Raw genomic sequence first — 19,652 nt, 5'->3', positions numbered from 1 at the left:
AATTTAACTGAGACAGTCATCTAAAATAACACCACATCACTCAGCAATAGTTTTGGTCACAATGAGAGAAGTGTGTGAGAGACAAGGAGTGCAAAGACAATATGCCTTTATTTATCTAGAAACAAAACCATCAACTAAGTTAGTTTCCAGACAACAATTATCTGAGAGACACAGGTTTTAAATCACTGAGGTATGAGGTAGAGATTATGGACACAGGATATCGGGCACTGCTGTATTCTAAACTCAGCATTTGTACACATTGACTGACTGACCTTTGACAAGCTGCAGTCTCAATGCCCTCATTTCTTTTTCCAGATACACCAGTGTAATATCACTAACATCAATGATACTCAAGTTACACATGCAAGAAGGAACCTGAACAAATTGCCAGTTTGTAAAAATGAATACTATCTACTTATTATTCATTGCACAGAAGTGATACAGAGATTAATAAAAGCAGCAAATTCATACAGCAGCATTAGGCATAACCTGAATGCCTGCCAAACAGGGATAACATGTTCTTTATGCATAGCACAAGTTTTCCAGAACTGTTGTCCTTCCATGCTATCCAACAAAGTTTAACTCTGACACTCAGCCGCATTAAGAACCAGCACAGAGAAAATGAGCAATGTTCATGCAATATCTGATGCAAAAGCAGCAAGGCCTGAATTTTCCAATTCTGGTTCTAAAGACATTGTTTCCTTCCAGCTATGGTCTCTCTCACCAACTTCAGACATTCTTATGTTGGGAGAAATAAGTATCAGTTTTACACACTTGCCAGTATCAGCCTGCTCTTGAGATCTACCAGCAATAACCTACTCATGGTGAAGGCTCTTGTCTATTTTCAATCCCTCAGAATGTGGACAAGTCCTTTGTTAACTAGCTAACCTCTCTCCCTGCCTAAATTCAGTTAAGCATAAGCAAAGGAGGACAGGAGAGCATTTAAATGTTTCTTCCCTTTGAAGCTAGTTCATTTTTACAATAAACTATCTAAAGGGCAGTCTAGATCTCTGTTGTGTCCCATAGTTAAATTTGGAATAGCTGTAATCTTCCAGAATTTCACGGCTGAAACAAATTCAACATGTGGGGTTTTTTTCTAAGCCAGAAGCTGTTCTAGGTAATTTTTCAGTTCCTACAAACAGTTACTGGAGGTGGAGTCAGCAGCAAAGGTGAAATTACCCCTAGAGGCTGTAAGGCTCCACATGTATTTATACAAACTCCTACATTAATTTTTCAGTAGGTACAATCTAAACACATCTTCCCCAATAAAAACATTCTGCAGAAATCTCATTTTGCAATTCAAATGAATGGACTCCAATATATTTGAGGCTTCTCTAGGGGAAATTATTTTGTCATAAGTGTGCTTCTAGAACACCATGACACTTTTTCATTTGCTCCCAATGGTTCAGTGATTCCTCTTGTACCACTTTCATTAGTAATCTTGACACAGAGATGATCTAAGATCAGGCTGTTCAGGCCCTAAATTTCTAGAGCCTGATTTTTTACTGTGAAAGTACCAGTGGTGGAAGTTAGGAGCATCAACACACTTCCAATTGCAGGAGAGAATGTTTAAAACAATGCATGCTGGAAATACCAGGAAAATTTAGGATTCTGCTGGGCCTAAAGGTTCAAACCATCAGGCTTACCCAGTGGGGAAAAGTGCAGTATGCAATTGTACTCTGTAAACCACATAATGGAAATTATATTCCATACTAGCAGCATTCATTATCCTAAAACTATCCACTGTATAGGGAAATGGAAGTATATGCAGTTTGGAGCATGTGCCTCAGTTTTCTTTCTATAGACCAGGAATAATACTAATAGTGTGAAGTATAAGGAAGTGTGTGAAAATCAAATACCAGATAAGTTTGGAATACTTGAAGACAAGTACAAATACTCTGATGATCAGAGCAGAAAAGCATAAATTATATATTTGGGAACATATATATATGCTCCACCTGAGTGCAACAGACATTCACTGAACAAAGAAGAAAAATCATAATGGTGTTGAGCACTGCTTATGCAGTACACTGAACAAAGCACAGTTTCTGGGAAAAAAATTTTGTGACTATGCAAATAAAGTCTGCATTCTGATACATACAGAACAGCTTAGAAAACTCAAATCTGGCACAGTCCACCATTAATTAAATTGTGATCTTGATGTTTTTTAAGATAACTGTACTACAACTAATTATAAATAAAGTATAAATTAAGTAATTATAAATGGGTTCTGAATTGGAAGACAATTCATACACAATGTCAAGAAAAGCACTGAAGGCTTCCAATGCAACTCAGCAGTTGCATAACCCCTACAGCTTCTGCTCAAGAAATAACATGTTTTGCAGCTCAGATCTGTCTGTTTCAGTTCACACACACGAGTCACTAAATGTGTTACTCTAACACAGACTAGACTTTTGATTAAATTAATCATGAATTGTTTAAAGTGTTTTGTTGTCCCTCTTCAAGTTAAAATGAGCCATATACATCACCATACCATTAAGAATCAGCAGGCAATACAGACCAGAGGGATCACACTAAGTAAAGTGAGAAAGAGTCTGAAGTGTAACCGCTCCCAAACAGTACTTGACAGTATTACAGCAGGAAATGTTTTGCCACCAGGCTTATTTAAAATAAATGTATCAGCATCAGTGCCAGAAGCACCCATTTCTCAGTGCTCCACACTCCTCTCCACTACATGTTCAAGCCCAGGCTGCCTTCCCAGCCCTACACTAAGGGCCTGTCAAGCATTGTGTAGAAATAGTACCCTCATCTCTGTATCCAAGGAATTGCCTCTGATGTCACAGGGTCTCTAAGATATCTCTGAAGTAGTTTCTCTGTGAGAGAACTCCCTTAAGTCCCCAATAGGGAAAGTGCAGGCAGAGCATCAGAAAGTAAGAGACACAGAGGAGAAACCACTGACATGCACTTGTCAGTAAGAGCTGTTAGCAGTTATCTAGAACATCGCCAGTTGTCAAGACTACTTCATGCAAGGCTGCAAGGCACAGAGACAGCAGGGCCACTATTTTAAATCTGAAAACATGATGCCTCTAGTAATCAGGATATCTGGAGATGCAGGCTTATTAGTAAAACTCAGATACACACCCTCATCTAACACACTATTTCTTCTAATAACAGGGTTTTTCCCCTCCAAGAATCCCCACAATACATAAGGGCATGAACAGTTTCCAATCCACAATGAAAGAAAATACAAAAACTGAACATTTTTTTAAATGGCACTGAAGCACAGAGAAAAAAGTGGGGGATTTTTGTGACTCTGTATCATGAAAATTCACTTTCTGACCCTTTAATACTTTTAAAATAACAGTATCAATATCTCTCATATCTATGTATATATACACACACAAACATTTTAAAAAGGTTTTGTTTTTCAGTGTTTACAGTGCCAGGCATTACATAAACACATAACACATTCCTACACAGAATTTATGTAAAATAAACTTTAGAACTTGAATAAACAAAATATGTAACTGAATATAATTGAACAGTATAACCAGCAAATAAACATTCTCTTCTGTGCTACTGAATGTGGATCATACCTGTTTTCAGGAATTATCATGTAAAGTTGTGAGCTCTCTGTAGTTCAAATAATGTATTCACCAGCTACAGAAAAGGCCCATGGACTGGCAGTGACTGGAACAAATGAAGAAATGAAAGCAGCACAGACTCCAGTGGCCAGCCTGGGAAAAAGTCTGAAATTTGTATTTAGTGCATCCAGATAGGAATGACACTATTCTTCAGGGAAAGAGCTGTGATGTATCTTAACATTCTTAAAAAGACACAGAAAGTGGCTGGCTGACAAGCAAATAGAGGTTTGAAGAACTACAGGTCAGGAATGGGTGAGTGAGATCTACTGCTGTTCCAATACCTGTCAGTTGCTTGATTAACAGGCAACTGAAGGACGCGATAGCAAGACTGTACAGTGAGAAAAGTGTGTAAGCATGTCCCCTATTCATCTCGTCTTCCTCCTTCCCATCCTGCAGTTTATCTTCTCTTCTCCTATTTCCAGCCCTGCTATGAACGATGAGACCTGCTGAGTACAGAACACTTACCCATTACACCCAAGTCCCCAGTGGCCACATTGCTATGCTCCAATTACCAAGTTCTCCCAATGCACTGAACAATGTGACTCACAACTACCACAAAGTACATGCATAACACCTACTCTCTCAGCAGCTTGTTTGGCACAGACACCTTTTCATAATAATGAACAGTTAATTTATACACCCAATATTGTATTCCCCAGGCTAAGAAACATCAGAGCATGACAAAGGACTACACATTCACAGTAATCATGAGAGACATTTTCTTACTTTTCATCACAACTATTATGCAGACTCTATAATCCAACATTATAGCTGACTTTTTACACAATCAAAAAAGCCACAATTCATCAACCAGCTCAGCACTGAAAGGACAGTTTTTTTCTTCCATTGTTTATATTCTCCATTTGTCTCCCTGATGCTCCTAGAATAAACTACACTACTTCACATGGATACAAAAGGATTTATAAAGATGATTATTGCCTAATCTTTTCACAATGATTCTTTCTCTGCATGTGTATAGCTGAAGCTAGTTTGCTTATTTAGTCTTCTGTAGGATATATATTTAAAAGCTTCCTTTACAGCAAATTTGATTCAAAAGCCTTTAGTCTATGTTACTGTATCAGAAAGCCTTTAATACAGTAAAATCCCCAAAACAGCTTCCACCACCCTATCTAAAGGGTTTCTATTTATTATTAGAACTGGAATGCAGCTAAACATGAGAATTTATGGCTTGGGGAAGCAACAGTAGACTTTCAAGGAAATCCAGGAAAACATGACACTGCCTCCGACAGTGGTCAGTAAGTCAATGATGTGCTGGATGCACTGCCTAGCAAGGAAACTTCTTCCAGCCCTTCAGTTCAACTCAAGAATTATTCTCCCTTCAGACCCAATCCGGTAGTGAGAACTGCAACTCTCTGTAACCTCAGCCACCACCAAGTGGTGACAGTTGACAAAAAACCCAACATGACCAAGCAACGTGTGCTCACAGCCCAAAAAGCCAACTGAATCCCTGGCTGCATCCAAAGCAGCATGGCCAGCAAGGGGATTCTGCCCCTCTACTCTGCACTTATGAGGCTCTCAGATGGAGTTCTGGTGTTCCCAACATAAAAACATGGAACTGCTGGAGCAAATCCAGAGAGGGCCACAAAGTTGATAACCGGACACAAGCTGAAATAGTTGGGGCTGTTCAGCCTGGAGAAGAGAAGGTTGTGTGAAGACCTCACAGTAACTTTCCAGTATCTGAAGGAGGATACAAGAAAGCAGAAGAGGGACCTTTTGTCAAGAACTGTAGTGACAGGACATTGAAAATGGCTTCAAACTGAAAGAAGGTAGGTTTATATCAGATGTTGGGAAGAAGCTCTTTAATGTGAGGGTTGTTAGGCACTGAACAGGCTCTCCAGAGAAGTGGTAAATGCCTCAGCTTTTAAGGTGTTAAAGGCTAGGTTGGATGAGTAACCTGGTTTAGTGAAAGGTGTCCCTGCCCATGGTGGGGAGGTTGGAACTAGATCATCGATAAAGCCCCTTCCAACCTATACCATTCAGTGATTCTATGAATTGTGCTTGATTTTGTCTGCCTCCAGTTACCCCAGCTGCATACTCATACAGCTTCACTGACCTCGTCAGAATTACTCCCGAGTTTCACTGATACAAGCATAAAAATATCAAGCCCTTTTGGGAGAAAGCAAAAAAAAGGAAAATAAATCTTACCTCCCTCATTTTAGATCTGTACATTGCTATAGGACAAAACAGCTCCTATCTCTTTGCTTTTAGCAAAAGCTTAGCCAAGGTAATAATGGCCTTGAGGCCTTATAAACATGCACCCTGCAGAAAGGTAGTGCCTCATCATTCCACAATGCCCACCAATGAAGGGTGACTACTGCATTGTCACAGGGCACAGAAAACTGAAATAGAGAAAAATATATTAATGCAGCCTAAAGAACATGATAAAGCACAGTTCTTCCTAATAATCACAGTAATGCTATAAATTCAGAGACCACAAGTGCATTCTTATAAATAATAATGTTCTAATAGGAAGCAGATATGTACATGAATTAAGAACAAATTCTCAGAGTAGGAGATTTAACTGCACAGCCTCCCAAACCACAAAACTTTAGCATGCCTCCTAAAACCAACAATGAAGCAAAATATATTCCTTGACAATGAGATTACCTTGGGTGAACAAGATGTTCAAGCCACTGCTCTGAAACACAGATGGGTTTACAGTTCAATTAGCAGCCACAAACCCATATTAAACACATGGATTTGTTAACAACTTTTGCTTAAAACATTAAAGAACTTCATACACTCTGAAAAAGTGACAATTGTTGCATAACCAAGAAAGGTTTTAATATTACTTCATTATGCTGCAATCAGATTGTATTTTAAATGCCAGTCACATTCCCAATTAGAAATGGCATGGGGAAACGTCAGGGAACATACCACGATTATTAGCAAGTGATAGGAAGCACAGGGAAGGCAGCCTTCTTCTATTTCCTTCAGAACTGTTTATCATGGTGGCTCACTAGATTACAGAAGGTGGCGCAAGAAGGAAAAAAGAAGTATCATATTAATTAATAACAATTTGAGAATGTTTAAGAGCATTAATAGAAGCACAGTAATTTGGTATGTAACAGTAAATCGCATAGGTAGCACTCGATCCCTTCACATTCATTCTGATGTATTATAACTGAACACTACTGAGCATTCCTTTTTTCCTTTGAAAGGGAATCAGAAGAGATTCCTTTTTCCTCTCTATGTGAAATTCCTCCCACCTCTTGCTTACAAATGAAGCCAGAACAGAAAGATGCAATCTAGGAATGCAGCTCACAGGGCTTTGATCAGACAGAACACAATCTGGTCTGCATAAAACCTCTGAAATGCACAGTGTGATGAGAGTTCCTCAGCACTACTTCATTTTACAAATCTCTTCCTGCTGGGCTGCATTACTTACCAGGGTAGATGAAGGCCTGCTCAACATACAGCTGGTGAGGTCAGTTGGAAAAAAAAGAATAGAAAGACTAGACCTCTATCTATATAAAGACATCCATTATAGTTTCTCTAAAAGTGCCACAAACTTAGCAGCAGTATTTTTACAAAAGCAAAAAAAAAATTAAAATTTCAGAGTGTTTATTGTTCTCAATCAAACCTTTTCAAGCATGCCAATACTTACAAGTAAATAAATTACAGAAAATGCTTGAAACACATCATCTTTCTCCCCAGTTAAAAATTAGCATATGATAATTTATATTCTAAGACCCTAAGAATTTTAACAGGCAATAGATTCTTTCAAATGCAGTTTATTGTTGCAGTAGAGACAAACACCATACAGTTTCAGAAGGCTTTAAGCAGTCACCCAAACAGAGTAACACCACATCACATCAGAAGACTTCATGTATCTGCCCATACAGAGTAACACCACATCACTTCAGAAGGCTGCAAGCATTTGTTGTTCTTGTTCTTTAGGCCAACCTTTCATACCCCTCATGTTCGTGCACTGCACCTGTGTGCCCTCTGCTCCCTTTGGTGATGGTCAGTGCACCTGGACACTCCAGGTCTCATTTCCTTCCGTGACGCTCACCTGCTCCTCACAGCTGCAGCCCATGGGGGATGAGGCTCGGCCACAGCCCCACTCCCAATTACCACAAACTGTGTGCCTACACTTTAATAGTAGCCATCAGCAGAGGTGATCTCAGCTGCACTGGGGCTATGAGAATTTCACCTACACAGACCATCTACATGATGAGAAAATAAAGGGACTACTTGAAACAGGTTTGGATTTCAGTTCAAAAAAGCACCTCTTTAGAGTCCAGCATGGAGCAAATCTCCATGAAGCTCAGCTTCAACACTGGCTAATTACAGTACCAATTAAGCATATTTTCTAATAGACTTTCTGAGCTAATATTTTTTCATAAAACCCTTGTTTCTAATCAAATCAAGAACAAATATTTTTCCTTCTGCAGAAGGTGTCTCTGTTACACCAATTAATTTCCAAAGGAAATCTCAGCTTTACGCTGGAACCAAACAAGGATGGAACAAAAAGCACAAAGGTATAAAAGTTTTGCAGCTCTCCATGGGAAAAAAACAGAACTGGAACACATTCCAGCATTTACAACTTTTAGTTTATCTTTCTGGCTAGAATATTTACATAATGAACCTCATTGCTAAAAACAAACAAACAAACAAACTAGACTAGTTTTCTTGGTTTAGAACCAACTTTCTGCCCCTTGCAATAGATATTCTAATGTTTGGTATTTTTAGGCATGGAAACATGCATATTTCTGTAGGTTATAAGTTATGCTAAAAGACCACATGGAAGTTTCATGAAAGAAAAGGATGTAGAGAAGCTACAGGGAATGTGAAAAAGTGCAGTAAGACTGGCCTTTTGGTTTGCACCACTCCCAGCCAGCTCCTTTGCTAGGTGATCAGAATCTCAAGTATTAGAACCATCAGAAAAATAATATCAGTTCCTGTTAAATCTGTTATAGCCTACAAACACTTTGACACTGCAGTGGTAGCAACTCTTACCAGCTCAGCAATTGCTGTGATTACATCCAGATCATACCATGTCAGAAGGAACATGACACAAAGTTAACACACACTCTCTAACAAGGCACCAGTAAATATCATCAGGCACAGAGCTGGACGGACATCCAGCTGCATTTCCTCCCTCTGCTGCCACGCCTACAATGCTTTAACCCAAGCAAAGAAAAATCAGACAGGAAGAACAAAATGTTGAAATCAGGGGATGCTTACAATGGATAAAATTAAGCATTTAAATAATTATCTTATTAAATAAATTCTCTTAAATAAATCCCAGACTTTTATCAGCATTTTGTATTTCTACTGCATGTTAAATGATTGCCAAATACAGCAGCCTTACAAACAAGTCTGTTATTTCTGTCATAGCTATGAAACTTCATAGAACTGGTGCTGGAATTGTTATATTTGGTATCATTTTGTCCATCTGCTGACATCAGTTGGGATAAATTTTATTTCTAATTTTTGTGTCAGGCTTTTCTTCGTTTTTCACGAGCCACGTTCCCTTTATGGCCTTGTGCACCGACTTCCAGGTGCAGAACCCTACAACCTTGAATGCAAACTGATGGGAGACGTCACAGGTTTTAACATCAGAAATTTATTTTTTGTCTGAGGTTAACCAAATCTTGAATGAGAGGCTCAGTGAAGCCGTGGAGTTTCCACCCTTGGAGATATTCCAAACACAAATGGGCAAAACCATGAGCAAAATGCTCTAAGCTGGCCCTGCTCTGGGGCTGAATCAGATGGCTTTTAGAGGACTCTTCCAGTCTACATCGTTCTGTGGCTCTGCAGCTAGGATCTAGCCCACACACATCACTGCAGCTTTCAATACTTTCTGCTCATGGGAGTCCTGCACTTTCCCTAACTTCACTCACTCCAGATATGGAAAAATCCTAAGGTAGAACAACTCTAGTTGCTCTAGTTGTTCCAGCTCTTCTTTGTGAAGAGATGTTTGGTGGATCCCCACTCCAGGCTGTTGGGCTCAGCCAAAGCCAGCAGCGGCCGTGCCACGCTGAGATGTCTCCATCTCTCCATGGCTGCTGCCTTCCCACCCTGGCTGGCTGCTGCCTCACTGCAGGCAGCCTGGGCCTCCAAAGGGACACGGCTCTGCGAGGCACTGCCTGGGTGGGTGACACCATCCACAATGGCCACAACAGCTGCTGTCCTCACTGACACCAGACACACGCCGACACAGCCGCTCCTGGAGGTGGCACATACTCAGCTCAATCATGGAATCACCAGGGTTGGAAAAGACCTCTAAGATTGTGTTCAACTTCTAAGCCAGCACTGCCAAGCCCATCACTCAACCATGTCCCTGTCGCCCTGATTCTTAAGATTTTCTAAAGCCTTCTGAGTTTACATTCTGTTAGAAAACTTTCCCACACCTTTTCTATAAACAACATATTGTTTTGCATTCCTTCGTGGGGGTGGAAGAAGTTGATATACTGGTAGTTTGTCCATTACCTTTGGAGAGGTGGCCCATTCACTCTCCAATCCACTGTCACCTTTAGAAAAGTATAAAAGTTGGGAGTCAATAAAGAAACCTTCTTCTTTTTTACCTTGCCATCGCAATGGCTCGTGTTGTACTTTGTGTCCTATAGCAACATGTCCCTAAATCCCACATCTACGTGTATTCTGTCTGCCTCTTGGTATGGTGACTCCATCACTTCTCTTCAGTTCCAATGCCTGACCCTTATGGTAGAACAATGTTTCTTAATATCCAATCCAAACAAGCACCATTCGAGGCCATTTCCACTTGTAGCTTGGAGGAAGAGGCCAACTCCCACCTGGCTACCGTCTCCTTTTGGGAAGTTGTTGAGAAGGACAACGTCCCGCTGGGCCTCCTTTTCTCCAGGCTAAACACCCCAGCTCCCCCAGCTGCTCCCCACAGGACTTGTGTCCCGTGCTCTGCAGCCATTCCCTGGATCGCTCCAGCACCTCAATGCCCTTCTCGCACTGCGGAGCACGGAACTGGGCGCGGGATCTGACGCTCCCTTCCCCGGCCACACTGTTCCCGACACAGGCCAGGGCGCCGTGGCCCGGCCGCCGCCCGGTGCCGCAGCCCGGTGCCGCCGCCCCGCCCCCGGCTCCCGGGGCCCGGGGCCGCTCCCGGGGCCGCTCCCGGCTCCCGGGGCCGCTCCCGGCTCCCGGCTCCCGGCTCCCGGGGCCGCTCCCGGCCCGGCCCTTCCCGAGCCGCTTCCGGGTCAGCGGCGCGCGCAGCCCACGTGGGCCCGGCGGGGAGCGGCGGCGCGCAGGTCGGTGGCGGGACCGGGACCGGGACCGGGATCGGGACCGGGACCGGGACAGGGACAGGCGGCACCGCCGGGCGCTGCCCCCTTCCTCCCGGCGGGCCCGGCCCGGCCACACGTGCGCGCCCCGAGCGCAGCGGGGCCGGAGGGGCGGCTGGCTGCGGGCGGCTGCTTCATCGGCGGGCCTGCTGTGGTTTTCTCCCCCCAGTTTTCTCCGGAGGCTCCTTTCCCCGAAACGCCGAGCCATGACGTCCCTGGCGGAGCAGCTGAAGCGGCTGGCGCTTCCCCAGAACGATCCCAGCCTCCTGGACCGCAGCGAGGTGGCATCGCTGCTCTTCACCTGCAAGGAAGCCGCCACTATTGACAGGGACACGTTTTTTGCCATCGGTGAGTTCGGCTGCGCGGGTTTTAAAGACACTCCAAAAACCGGATGGAGGAATATAAATAGGAAAAGCATACCCGTATTCAAAAAAAGCCAAAAGAATAGTTCGAAAAGCTGCCGGCTAGTCAGCATCACTCCAGTCCTTCGGAAAACCAGGGAGCAGTGCCTCTACGAGCGCGTTGCTGGGCACGTAAGGAAGATGAAGGGGAAGAGTCAGGGATCACCAAGATGCTCAGGGAGTGGAGAATTTGCTCAATAAGTGAAAGTTAATGAGAGGAATGTCTCTGGTCTCATTCAGTCTGAGAAGAGAAGGCTTTGGATGGGTCTCATAGGCCATTACCTGTGAGGAGGTTCCCAGAAGATGCACCAGACATGTATGGCTGGAGGACAGGAGACAGTGGGAGTAAGTTGAAAGAATAGGAGTTAAAACTGGACAGAAGGAAAAGTTTTTTTCAGTGTGAGGACAGTCAAGCAGTTAACAAGATTGTCTGGGGAGATTGTGCTTGGGAAAAATAAAAAGTGACTTTTTTGAAAACTCTTGAAAGGATAATACCCTAAGCAGCCTGGTCCAATTTTGGAGACCCTTTTAACCCTGCTTTGAGCAGAACCTGGGACTGGAAATCTCCCAGTGTGCCTTCTGGCATGAATTCTTGTTTCATGAAAACATGCTGATGCCCTGCTCTTGGGTAATGTTATGGTCACAAATAATGTGAAGTGGCAGTAACCTTTGCACTGTTGGCACACTTCAAATTCTTTATGCTCTATCCCTTTCCATTTTTGTGTAAAATTTGATCTGGGAATTTGTTACTGTTGAATAAGAGAGCTCTTTTCTAAAACCAGACAGATTGATATCATGTTTTCATTTTAAATATCAGGATTGGAGATATATATCTTTGATGCAGCACAGTGTGTTTTTTTGGTTTCTTAAATAGTTACTCTAAAACTGCATGGCTGAGTTCGAGGAGGGAGTTCTTATGGTTTCTTATCCAATATTGGACCTCTGATCCAGTATTTGATCATTCCACTCTTAGAAAAAATAAAATCTGTACATTGGGTTTGAGTTTCCTATGTTCCAGCTTGCATCTGTTATCCTTCCATCCTTCCACTGTGCATCTCTGAGAAGAGTTTAGGTTCATCTCCTTGATAACCCACACTATATCCTGCTAAGTAGCTGCAGACAGCAGGAAGATTTCCTTTTGACTCTCTCTTCTCCAGGCTGAACAGTTCCTCCTTTTCTTTGTATGTTGTTTTCCAGCCCCTAGACCATCTCAGCATACCTCTGCTGAACTCACATCTAGAAATGTTTTTCTTCTCCTGATGGTGTCAAAATTGCACACAGGGCTCCAGCTGCAGCTCACAAAGGGAAGGGACAGCTCCCCCCTCCCTCAGCCTGCTGGCCATGCTGTCAGGCACAGCACAACCCAGGATGCTGCTGGCCTTCACTGCTGCAAGAGCACTCTGCTGATAGTTGCTAATACTATTTTTCTTTGTCAGTTGAGAAATAGTTTAAGTATATCAAAGGTTTTTGTCTTAGGCCTCTTTACTGTTTGCTTTGGTTTGCTTGGTGAGGATGATATATACCAGTATAGCAAAAAAGTTGGATATGCCAGTGAGCAGGTAAGTAGTTGGGATTGGAGAACAAAACTGTTGTGTTAAAAGCAATCCTCCCATTTTTATTTTTTTTCCCCCACAGGATGCACTGGCTTAGAAGAACTGATGGGCATTGATCCTTCATTTGAAGAGTTCCAGTCCAGTTTGTTTAGTTCCACATCCAAAGGCCTTGAACGCAGTGTTCAGACTAAAGCAGTAAATCAGCAGCTGGACAAGAATATTTCACTGTTCCTCATTCACCTGTCCCCCTACTTTATGCTTAAGCCAGCCCAGAAGTGCCTTGAATGGCTGATTCAGAGGTAATCCACTGAATATCCTACATGTTAATAGATAAAGCTAGAAATGCAAGATTTATTTCTTCACAGTGAAAAAAATTTTGAATAATTTTACTTTAACTTTCTGAAAACAGGTTAAAATATTAATAGTTTATTTAGACTTAGTCCTTATGGGGCCAGATGCTGTTTTTTGCCAGATTTTTGTCTTCTGATAAATTTCTGTGATTATTTTGATCTGTCATGGTACTCTGTATAAAAGCAATTACTTCCATACCTGGCTTTCACCAAAGTTGCCCAGCCTGAGGCATCTTACAGAGCACATAGAGAGGCATTTCTATATTGTGCTTTTAGAAGTGGGCTTTTTAAAATAGCAGTTTTTTGATATTAACACTGAACCATGAACCCTAACTATTCTTATTTCAAGGTTTTGTGAAGGTGTGAAGAAAAAACAATGAAGTAATTTGTGGTGTTATGTTTATTTCTATAAATTAACCTATCCAAATGGAGAAAGTGCGGTACTTCTTATGATGAAAGAGTGTGTGATTGTCTTGATACGTATTTCTTTGAATCACAGTTTTTTTATAACTGTATTGTACTGAGAGATTCATACTAGATTATTGTGACATCTGGTATAATACTGAAATCTGTGCAGAAGAAATTAAGGTAACTTTAAGTCATACAAAGACATAAAATTGTTGATAGCACTATTTTTTTCTTCTAGCAAATACAGGCTACCTTGAGTTTCTGGTCTGTAGGTGGACCATAGATCTGAGTCAGTATGATAACCACGTCAGGTCTTGCTTAAAAGCAAGTAAACAAGGTATTCTGAGAGGAGTGTGGAGGGCTCTTTTTTCCTTTTTGGGTTCCAGATACCTTTTAATTACATATGTATGTTCTTTTCCTTAGATTTCACATTCATCTCTACAATCAAGACAGTTTGATTGGTTGTGTTCTACCATATCATGAGACTAACCTATTTGTGAGAGTTATTCAACTTATAGATATAAAAAGCCCAACTCATAAGTGGCATTGGATGGATCCAATACGGGTAAAGTACTTAACAGATACAAGATGGAAGGACCTTTAAGGACTTTATTTAAGAATATCTTGACTCTTCTAGTCTGTTTATGAATATGATCCAGCAATTTATGTGGTTAGTTGTGGAACTGTACTGAAAGGCTTAATTACAGGAATGGAGCCTGGATGCCCACATGTTGTTTCTGCTATCTTTCTGTAAAGGTGAAGTTGATAGTAAAAAGCTTTGACAGTAATTACTCTTTGTTTTGGATAAGTTAAGGCATGCTTTTAAGGTGTAACTATTTGTTATTGCTAGGAAGATACATCAATTACTAAAATTTATGTTTATTTGTATGTAGGTTAAATGTAGCACTCTTTATTATGTCTTAATGTAGACACAAAACATTCTAAAGCAGTGTATGGAAATCCATTTCTTATTATATTCAGTTTAAACAGTGTTAACTCATCAGTAGGATTAATACAGAGATTATAATAATTTTTACTTTCTGTGCTTCGCTTTACTCTGAGTGTTCTAACTTTACTTTTTTTCACTGTGTAAAGAAACCTGGAGTCCCACTGGCAAGGGGTACTGTCATTACACACTGCTACAAAGACCTGGGCTTCATGGATTTCATCTGCAGGCTGGTGGCAAAATCTGTGAAGGTTGTTCATTTATTCTAGAACATTGTTTGTTGTCACTTTGTCTTCCCCATGTTTTTATAGTAGTGTGCTATTTCCTAATATTTTGAACAGTAAAATAATTCAGTAAACAATATGAGGTTTTCTTATTATAATTTGTGAAGATGACAGTCTGTCAGAAGTTCTTATAAGGAAGTGGCTGAGAATCAATGAGCCATGACAAAACAATTTAGCCATACTGTATTATTTATACATTGCTTCAGGGTAATTAATTGTCTTAATTTCTTCCGTAAACTCATTCCTGTTATTAGTCTTTAACTGTGCTCTGAATTTCCATGTATCTTCTGCGGGTCATGGGTGTTTTAAATACACACCTTCAAAAATTAATGAGAATTTTAAATTGATGATGTTAGAACGTGGGCAAATTTTTTTTTGTATTTTTCATATAATGTCAAATATAGGGCTAGTTCTGTATTCTCAGAAGGGTAAGATGTATGACAGATCCAGTTATTTAGAGAACTGGGATGGATGTGCTGTCAAACTAAGCAAAGCAGATACAGTAACAGAGTTTATTCACAGGTGTAGAAGGAGGTGTTAAGCATTTAGTTTCTTGGCTGTCCAGCTCTGAGTCTTGAGCAGTACACTAGGATCACAAGTGATTTTGGCTGCCTTATTCTAATTAACTACATCGGCACCCACTTACATCTGCCATGTCTGTGAGGAGGAGCAGTAACCTCTGGCAAGGGTTGCTGCTGTGAGAGGAGACGAGTTCAGTTGTGCCAGCAGGAGCTGCTGGATCTTGCAGGCCAGAGTTCTAAGATTTTAGTGGTTTGAGGGAAGCCATATGTGCATTTCCACTTGCCCTGATGTCTGAACAACTGATTTTTTTCTGTGATCCAGGTCTTTTCAGAGTGTCCCGGCAACTCAGCTCAACTGAGAGTTCTCCTTGTGTTTTATGCTTCCACCATTGTGTCAGCTCTTGGAGCTGCAGAGAAGATAACAGACACTATGGTCTCTTTGCTGCTGCCTTATGTCCAAAAGGTAGGTGAAGCTCTGTTTCCCTCCTGTGAGATGAAGACATGTTCTGCAGATGTGCATCTGCAGATAACATCCAAGAGAGACATCCTGTGTGATACACACTGTACCACTCAGCCTGATTTGAAACCTCAGGCAGGTGAAGGAAATAATGTTCTTTCACACCTCAGATGAGCAGTTTAGGAGCTGTTTGCTACTCCGCATGAGGAATGGAGTTGTGAGAAGTGGATACACAGTTTGAAGAATGTCTTTGCTTTGAGATTTATCATGCTAAACCATGAGGAAATGGTGTCAGGGTAAACAGCCTGGTTTAATAGCCTCTCTTGTCCACAATTGTTGTTTTGTCAACAAACAGAGCACTAGTTAATAAGAAGAATAGTGTCTGCTTTATCTCTGGACCCTGCTTTTGCTTTTGCTTCTTGAAAGCTTAGTTTATAGATACCTTTAACACATGAAAAAGAACATAGTGGGATTCCGTGGATGTCAGAATAAAAATTACTTTTATGTTAATGTACTCTTTTATGCTATTCTGTGTTGAAAAATCACCTTTATCTCTTTTTCTAGGGCTTGAAATCCTCTGTACAGGATTACAGAGCTGCAACATACATGATAATCTGCCAGATGACAGTAAAAGTGACAGTGGAGACTTCCTTGGTGCATTCCTTGATGGTACAGATAAGCAAGACATTACTGAAAGTGCCCGCATTAATCAGGGATGGGCTGGCTTGCTTGAACCTACTTCTGCAAACTCAGAAAGGAGATAAACTTGGGGAAAAGTAAGTCTACATGAATGAGATTTCCCCACTTTCTAAAATTCCAAACTGTGCTTTGATAATTGGAAATTTTTATGTCTTCATCATTAAAGGGATACTTCCCTGTCAGAAGTTTTGGTAGTTGACATTGCAAAGGGCTTGCAAGTTCCTTTGGCTTACTTTGAAAATTTGTATGCTCATTGCAGCAGAGGAGTCTCAGTGGTGCAGTTTGGCCATCTGTTGGTGCTTCTGCTTCTTCTCTTAGTAAGGGATTGATTTCAGTGTGCAAAACTGAGCGCTGTCAAGTAAGAGGTTTTCTGGAAAGTGCAAAGATGTTCCATCCCTTCAGTGGAAGGGCTTTGAGTTGGCATAGTTTAACACTAGTGCTTCTATACCAACACTTGTTCGGTCTCACTTCAGGTGAGGTGTTCTCCTGGAGGCTCATGTGGTAGGTTCCCACCCATCTGGCACAGCTGGCTTGTGCTGGTAGCGTGCTTGTGAACATAGTCCCACATGATACAGGGCATTTGCTTGCTGGCAGAGAGGAGTATTCCAATAGGAAAAGTCTTATGAGGGATATATAGAGAGATTACTTTCCAGATACTTGAACACTGTCATAGGTTAAAAAGTGCAGGTGTGGAGTTGTTATATTATGCAGCATCCAGCCAGGTGAGTGTAAAAGGAGACAAGATGAAGCTTTGTGTGAGCCGAAAGGGAAATGGCTTCTTCTCAGAGGATTTGTCATTGCACGATTACTTCTTGTCCCTTTTGCTGCTTCTGAGGGATAGATATGCTCCTTGCATGTAATTCATACAAGTATTTTTCCTTTTACTACCAGCTTTGCAAAAATTGTAGGTAGGTTCACTGAGCCGCTACAGCAGCTGTGCTCAACATGGCTGGCAGTACCCTCTTTTCTTCTTTGATAATAAATTTGCCAATAAACATCTGGCATTAAGTGGAGCCTTTTGAATCTTTTCAGTGTTTGTTTACAATGGGGCTGTTACCTGATGCTGGAAATTGAATCCTCATTAAGTCTGCATTGTTTTGAAAGTGTTTGTAACACAGATGAGCGTACATACTTTTCTTTTTTCCCCCCTTTCAATTGTGCAGGCCATTTAATTATCTGTGCAAAACCCCAGAACTGGTAACACTTTTGCAAGGCCTGTCAGCGGGCTATGATATCTCTCCTCTCCTCCGCTACCTGTTGCCTCACCTTGTTCACACCATTGTGAAAAGTGATACAGGTAAGTTAGCACAGATTTTTTGTAAAACTTGGATCAGCCTTAAGGATGGTTAACTGTGGTAAATGTCACAACTGTGTAATTGCTTCTTCCATTGAAACTGTGCCAGTACCTGTGAAGACCTGATTGAGTTTTTCTGTATTTGCTTTTTTTTTTTTCTGCATTTTTTTTTTCTGCTTTTTTTTTCTTCTTAAAGGTGTGTTGTAGTACTATGAAATCTTGGGTAGATTGCATGTACTCCCTATGTGGTTTAATTAGGGGACAGCTGTGTTTACCCAGGGAATTAAATGTGCCTGGGAACAGTCTGGGGCAGTGAGGCTGGCAGGCATGCAGTTGTAGCCTGTGTCTGTGCTAGAGAGTCTGTTTGCACTGTGGCATTGTAATGCTGAATCCTGACTGGGAAAGCTGTTTCGTTAAAAAGGTCCAGATTCACACCAAGGAATGCTCTAGGGAAGTTTTTTGCACAGCTTTTAGCAGCAGGTCTGGAACATGCCAAAGCATCCTTGAATTTATTTGCAGCAATCCAGGCTTTGGCATTTTAATGACATTGGTATAAAGCATTGCTCATGGATCACAGAGAGTTAGTGCTGGATGAGCACTGTGGTCTTCAAGTTGTGTGCTTCATTCACTAGAGGATGATGCCTGTAGAAGCTGTTTGCCTTAATCAGTATGAGGGGACTGTTCTCTAACTATAGTTCATCTTTTCTGATTATCCTTAGAGGAGCAAGAAGAATCTGAAGAGACAGAAGATGACATTTACATCAAGCATCTTCAAAATATTCTTGAGAGTATACCACTGGAAAAGGATTTAGATTCCCTGTTGGCTTCGTGAGTTGACTTCAGTTCTTATGCAGTACTGCAGTCACTTTTGGTTTATTAATAAATCCTGACAATGGCATTAGCATTATATGAGCATGTTTTTCTGAGCTGATGATTCAAGTCCAGATGTGGATTTTGAAATTTAAACATTCAGTAACCCAGAAGAGCTATTAATTTAGCATTTATGGGAATAGTTGTGGGACAGAGTGAAACTTGAGGCCAGCAGCAAATCTGTACTTGCAGTAAATAATGTATATTAATGCTAATCTATTAAGCACTGGTGCTTTATAACAGTAATGAAAAAGGTACCATGCAAAACATGGTGGCTTTTCCTTTCGTTTGTAATTTCAGCAAGTTTCTTGAAGAGTTTATCTCGCGTGGTACAGAGATTGAATCTGATCCCACCAAAATGGCTGCACTCAATCAAAAGATCCTTCCTCTCATCAGACTTCTTGAGAAAAAGTAAGTTGCATTTTTCTATGATGGACCCACAGTCTGTAGAGTGGTGATATCAGCAATGATCTCGGATTATTTGGTGTAGTAAGCACAATAATCTTGCTGAAATAGATACAAAAGAAGTAACTGACTCCTAGACTGTCCCAATTTTGTTTTACTGATTGTTCTTACATATCTTATTATCAGTGTAATACATGGATGCAGACCTACTGGCTTTGTACAGCTCTTTACTTTATAGCATGAGCTTCTCTGCTCATAATGTATCCTAGTGGTCTGCAAATTGTTCATCTGTGTTAAGACATAATGGTTTATTGCCTTTGCAAAACCACTTCAAATAGCTGGTTTGGGTAAATGCATGTGCATTCAGTTTCCTTGGTTTTCCCTATTTCTCCTGTAAATACATGTTTTTCTATAGTCCTCTGCAGAAAGTATTGATGGTTTTGTCTTTTGGCAGGTATCCTAAAGCCTTAGACTCTGTGTTGGAGAAGCACCTGGAAGATTGCACAGATGAGGCTGACCAAAATCTTTTTCATCAATTTATTTCTCTTTCATTAAGCTGTGGCAAGTACAAGGTAG

At 41.1% G+C, this 19,652-nt stretch overlaps 1 protein-coding gene across 1 annotated transcript in view; it reads left to right on the top strand.

The window, feature by feature from the left end:
* The first annotated feature begins 10,745 nt into the window (after window positions 1-10,745).
* HEATR1 (HEAT repeat containing 1) overlaps window positions 10,746-19,652 on the top strand; it is a 34,760-nt gene continuing 25,853 nt past the window's right edge. Inside the window, exons 1-11 of the mRNA XM_021527084.2 lie at window positions 10,746-10,855; window positions 11,058-11,236; window positions 12,925-13,141; window positions 14,024-14,165; window positions 14,696-14,797; window positions 15,674-15,814; window positions 16,373-16,584; window positions 17,671-17,804; window positions 18,521-18,629; window positions 18,972-19,082; window positions 19,531-19,648. Coding sequence (XP_021382759.2) covers window positions 11,095-11,236; window positions 12,925-13,141; window positions 14,024-14,165; window positions 14,696-14,797; window positions 15,674-15,814; window positions 16,373-16,584; window positions 17,671-17,804; window positions 18,521-18,629; window positions 18,972-19,082; window positions 19,531-19,648 — 1,428 coding nt within the window. The 5' untranslated portion in view covers window positions 10,746-10,855; window positions 11,058-11,094. The remainder of the gene's footprint in view (window positions 10,856-11,057; window positions 11,237-12,924; window positions 13,142-14,023; window positions 14,166-14,695; window positions 14,798-15,673; window positions 15,815-16,372; window positions 16,585-17,670; window positions 17,805-18,520; window positions 18,630-18,971; window positions 19,083-19,530; window positions 19,649-19,652) is intronic.

The sequence above is a fragment of the Lonchura striata genome, chromosome 3, assembly GCF_046129695.1.
Source record: "Lonchura striata isolate bLonStr1 chromosome 3, bLonStr1.mat, whole genome shotgun sequence".
Taxonomy (NCBI): domain Eukaryota; kingdom Metazoa; phylum Chordata; class Aves; order Passeriformes; family Estrildidae; genus Lonchura; species Lonchura striata.
Note: the sequence above shows the minus strand (reverse complement) of the source record. Positions and strands in the feature narration are given on the sequence as shown.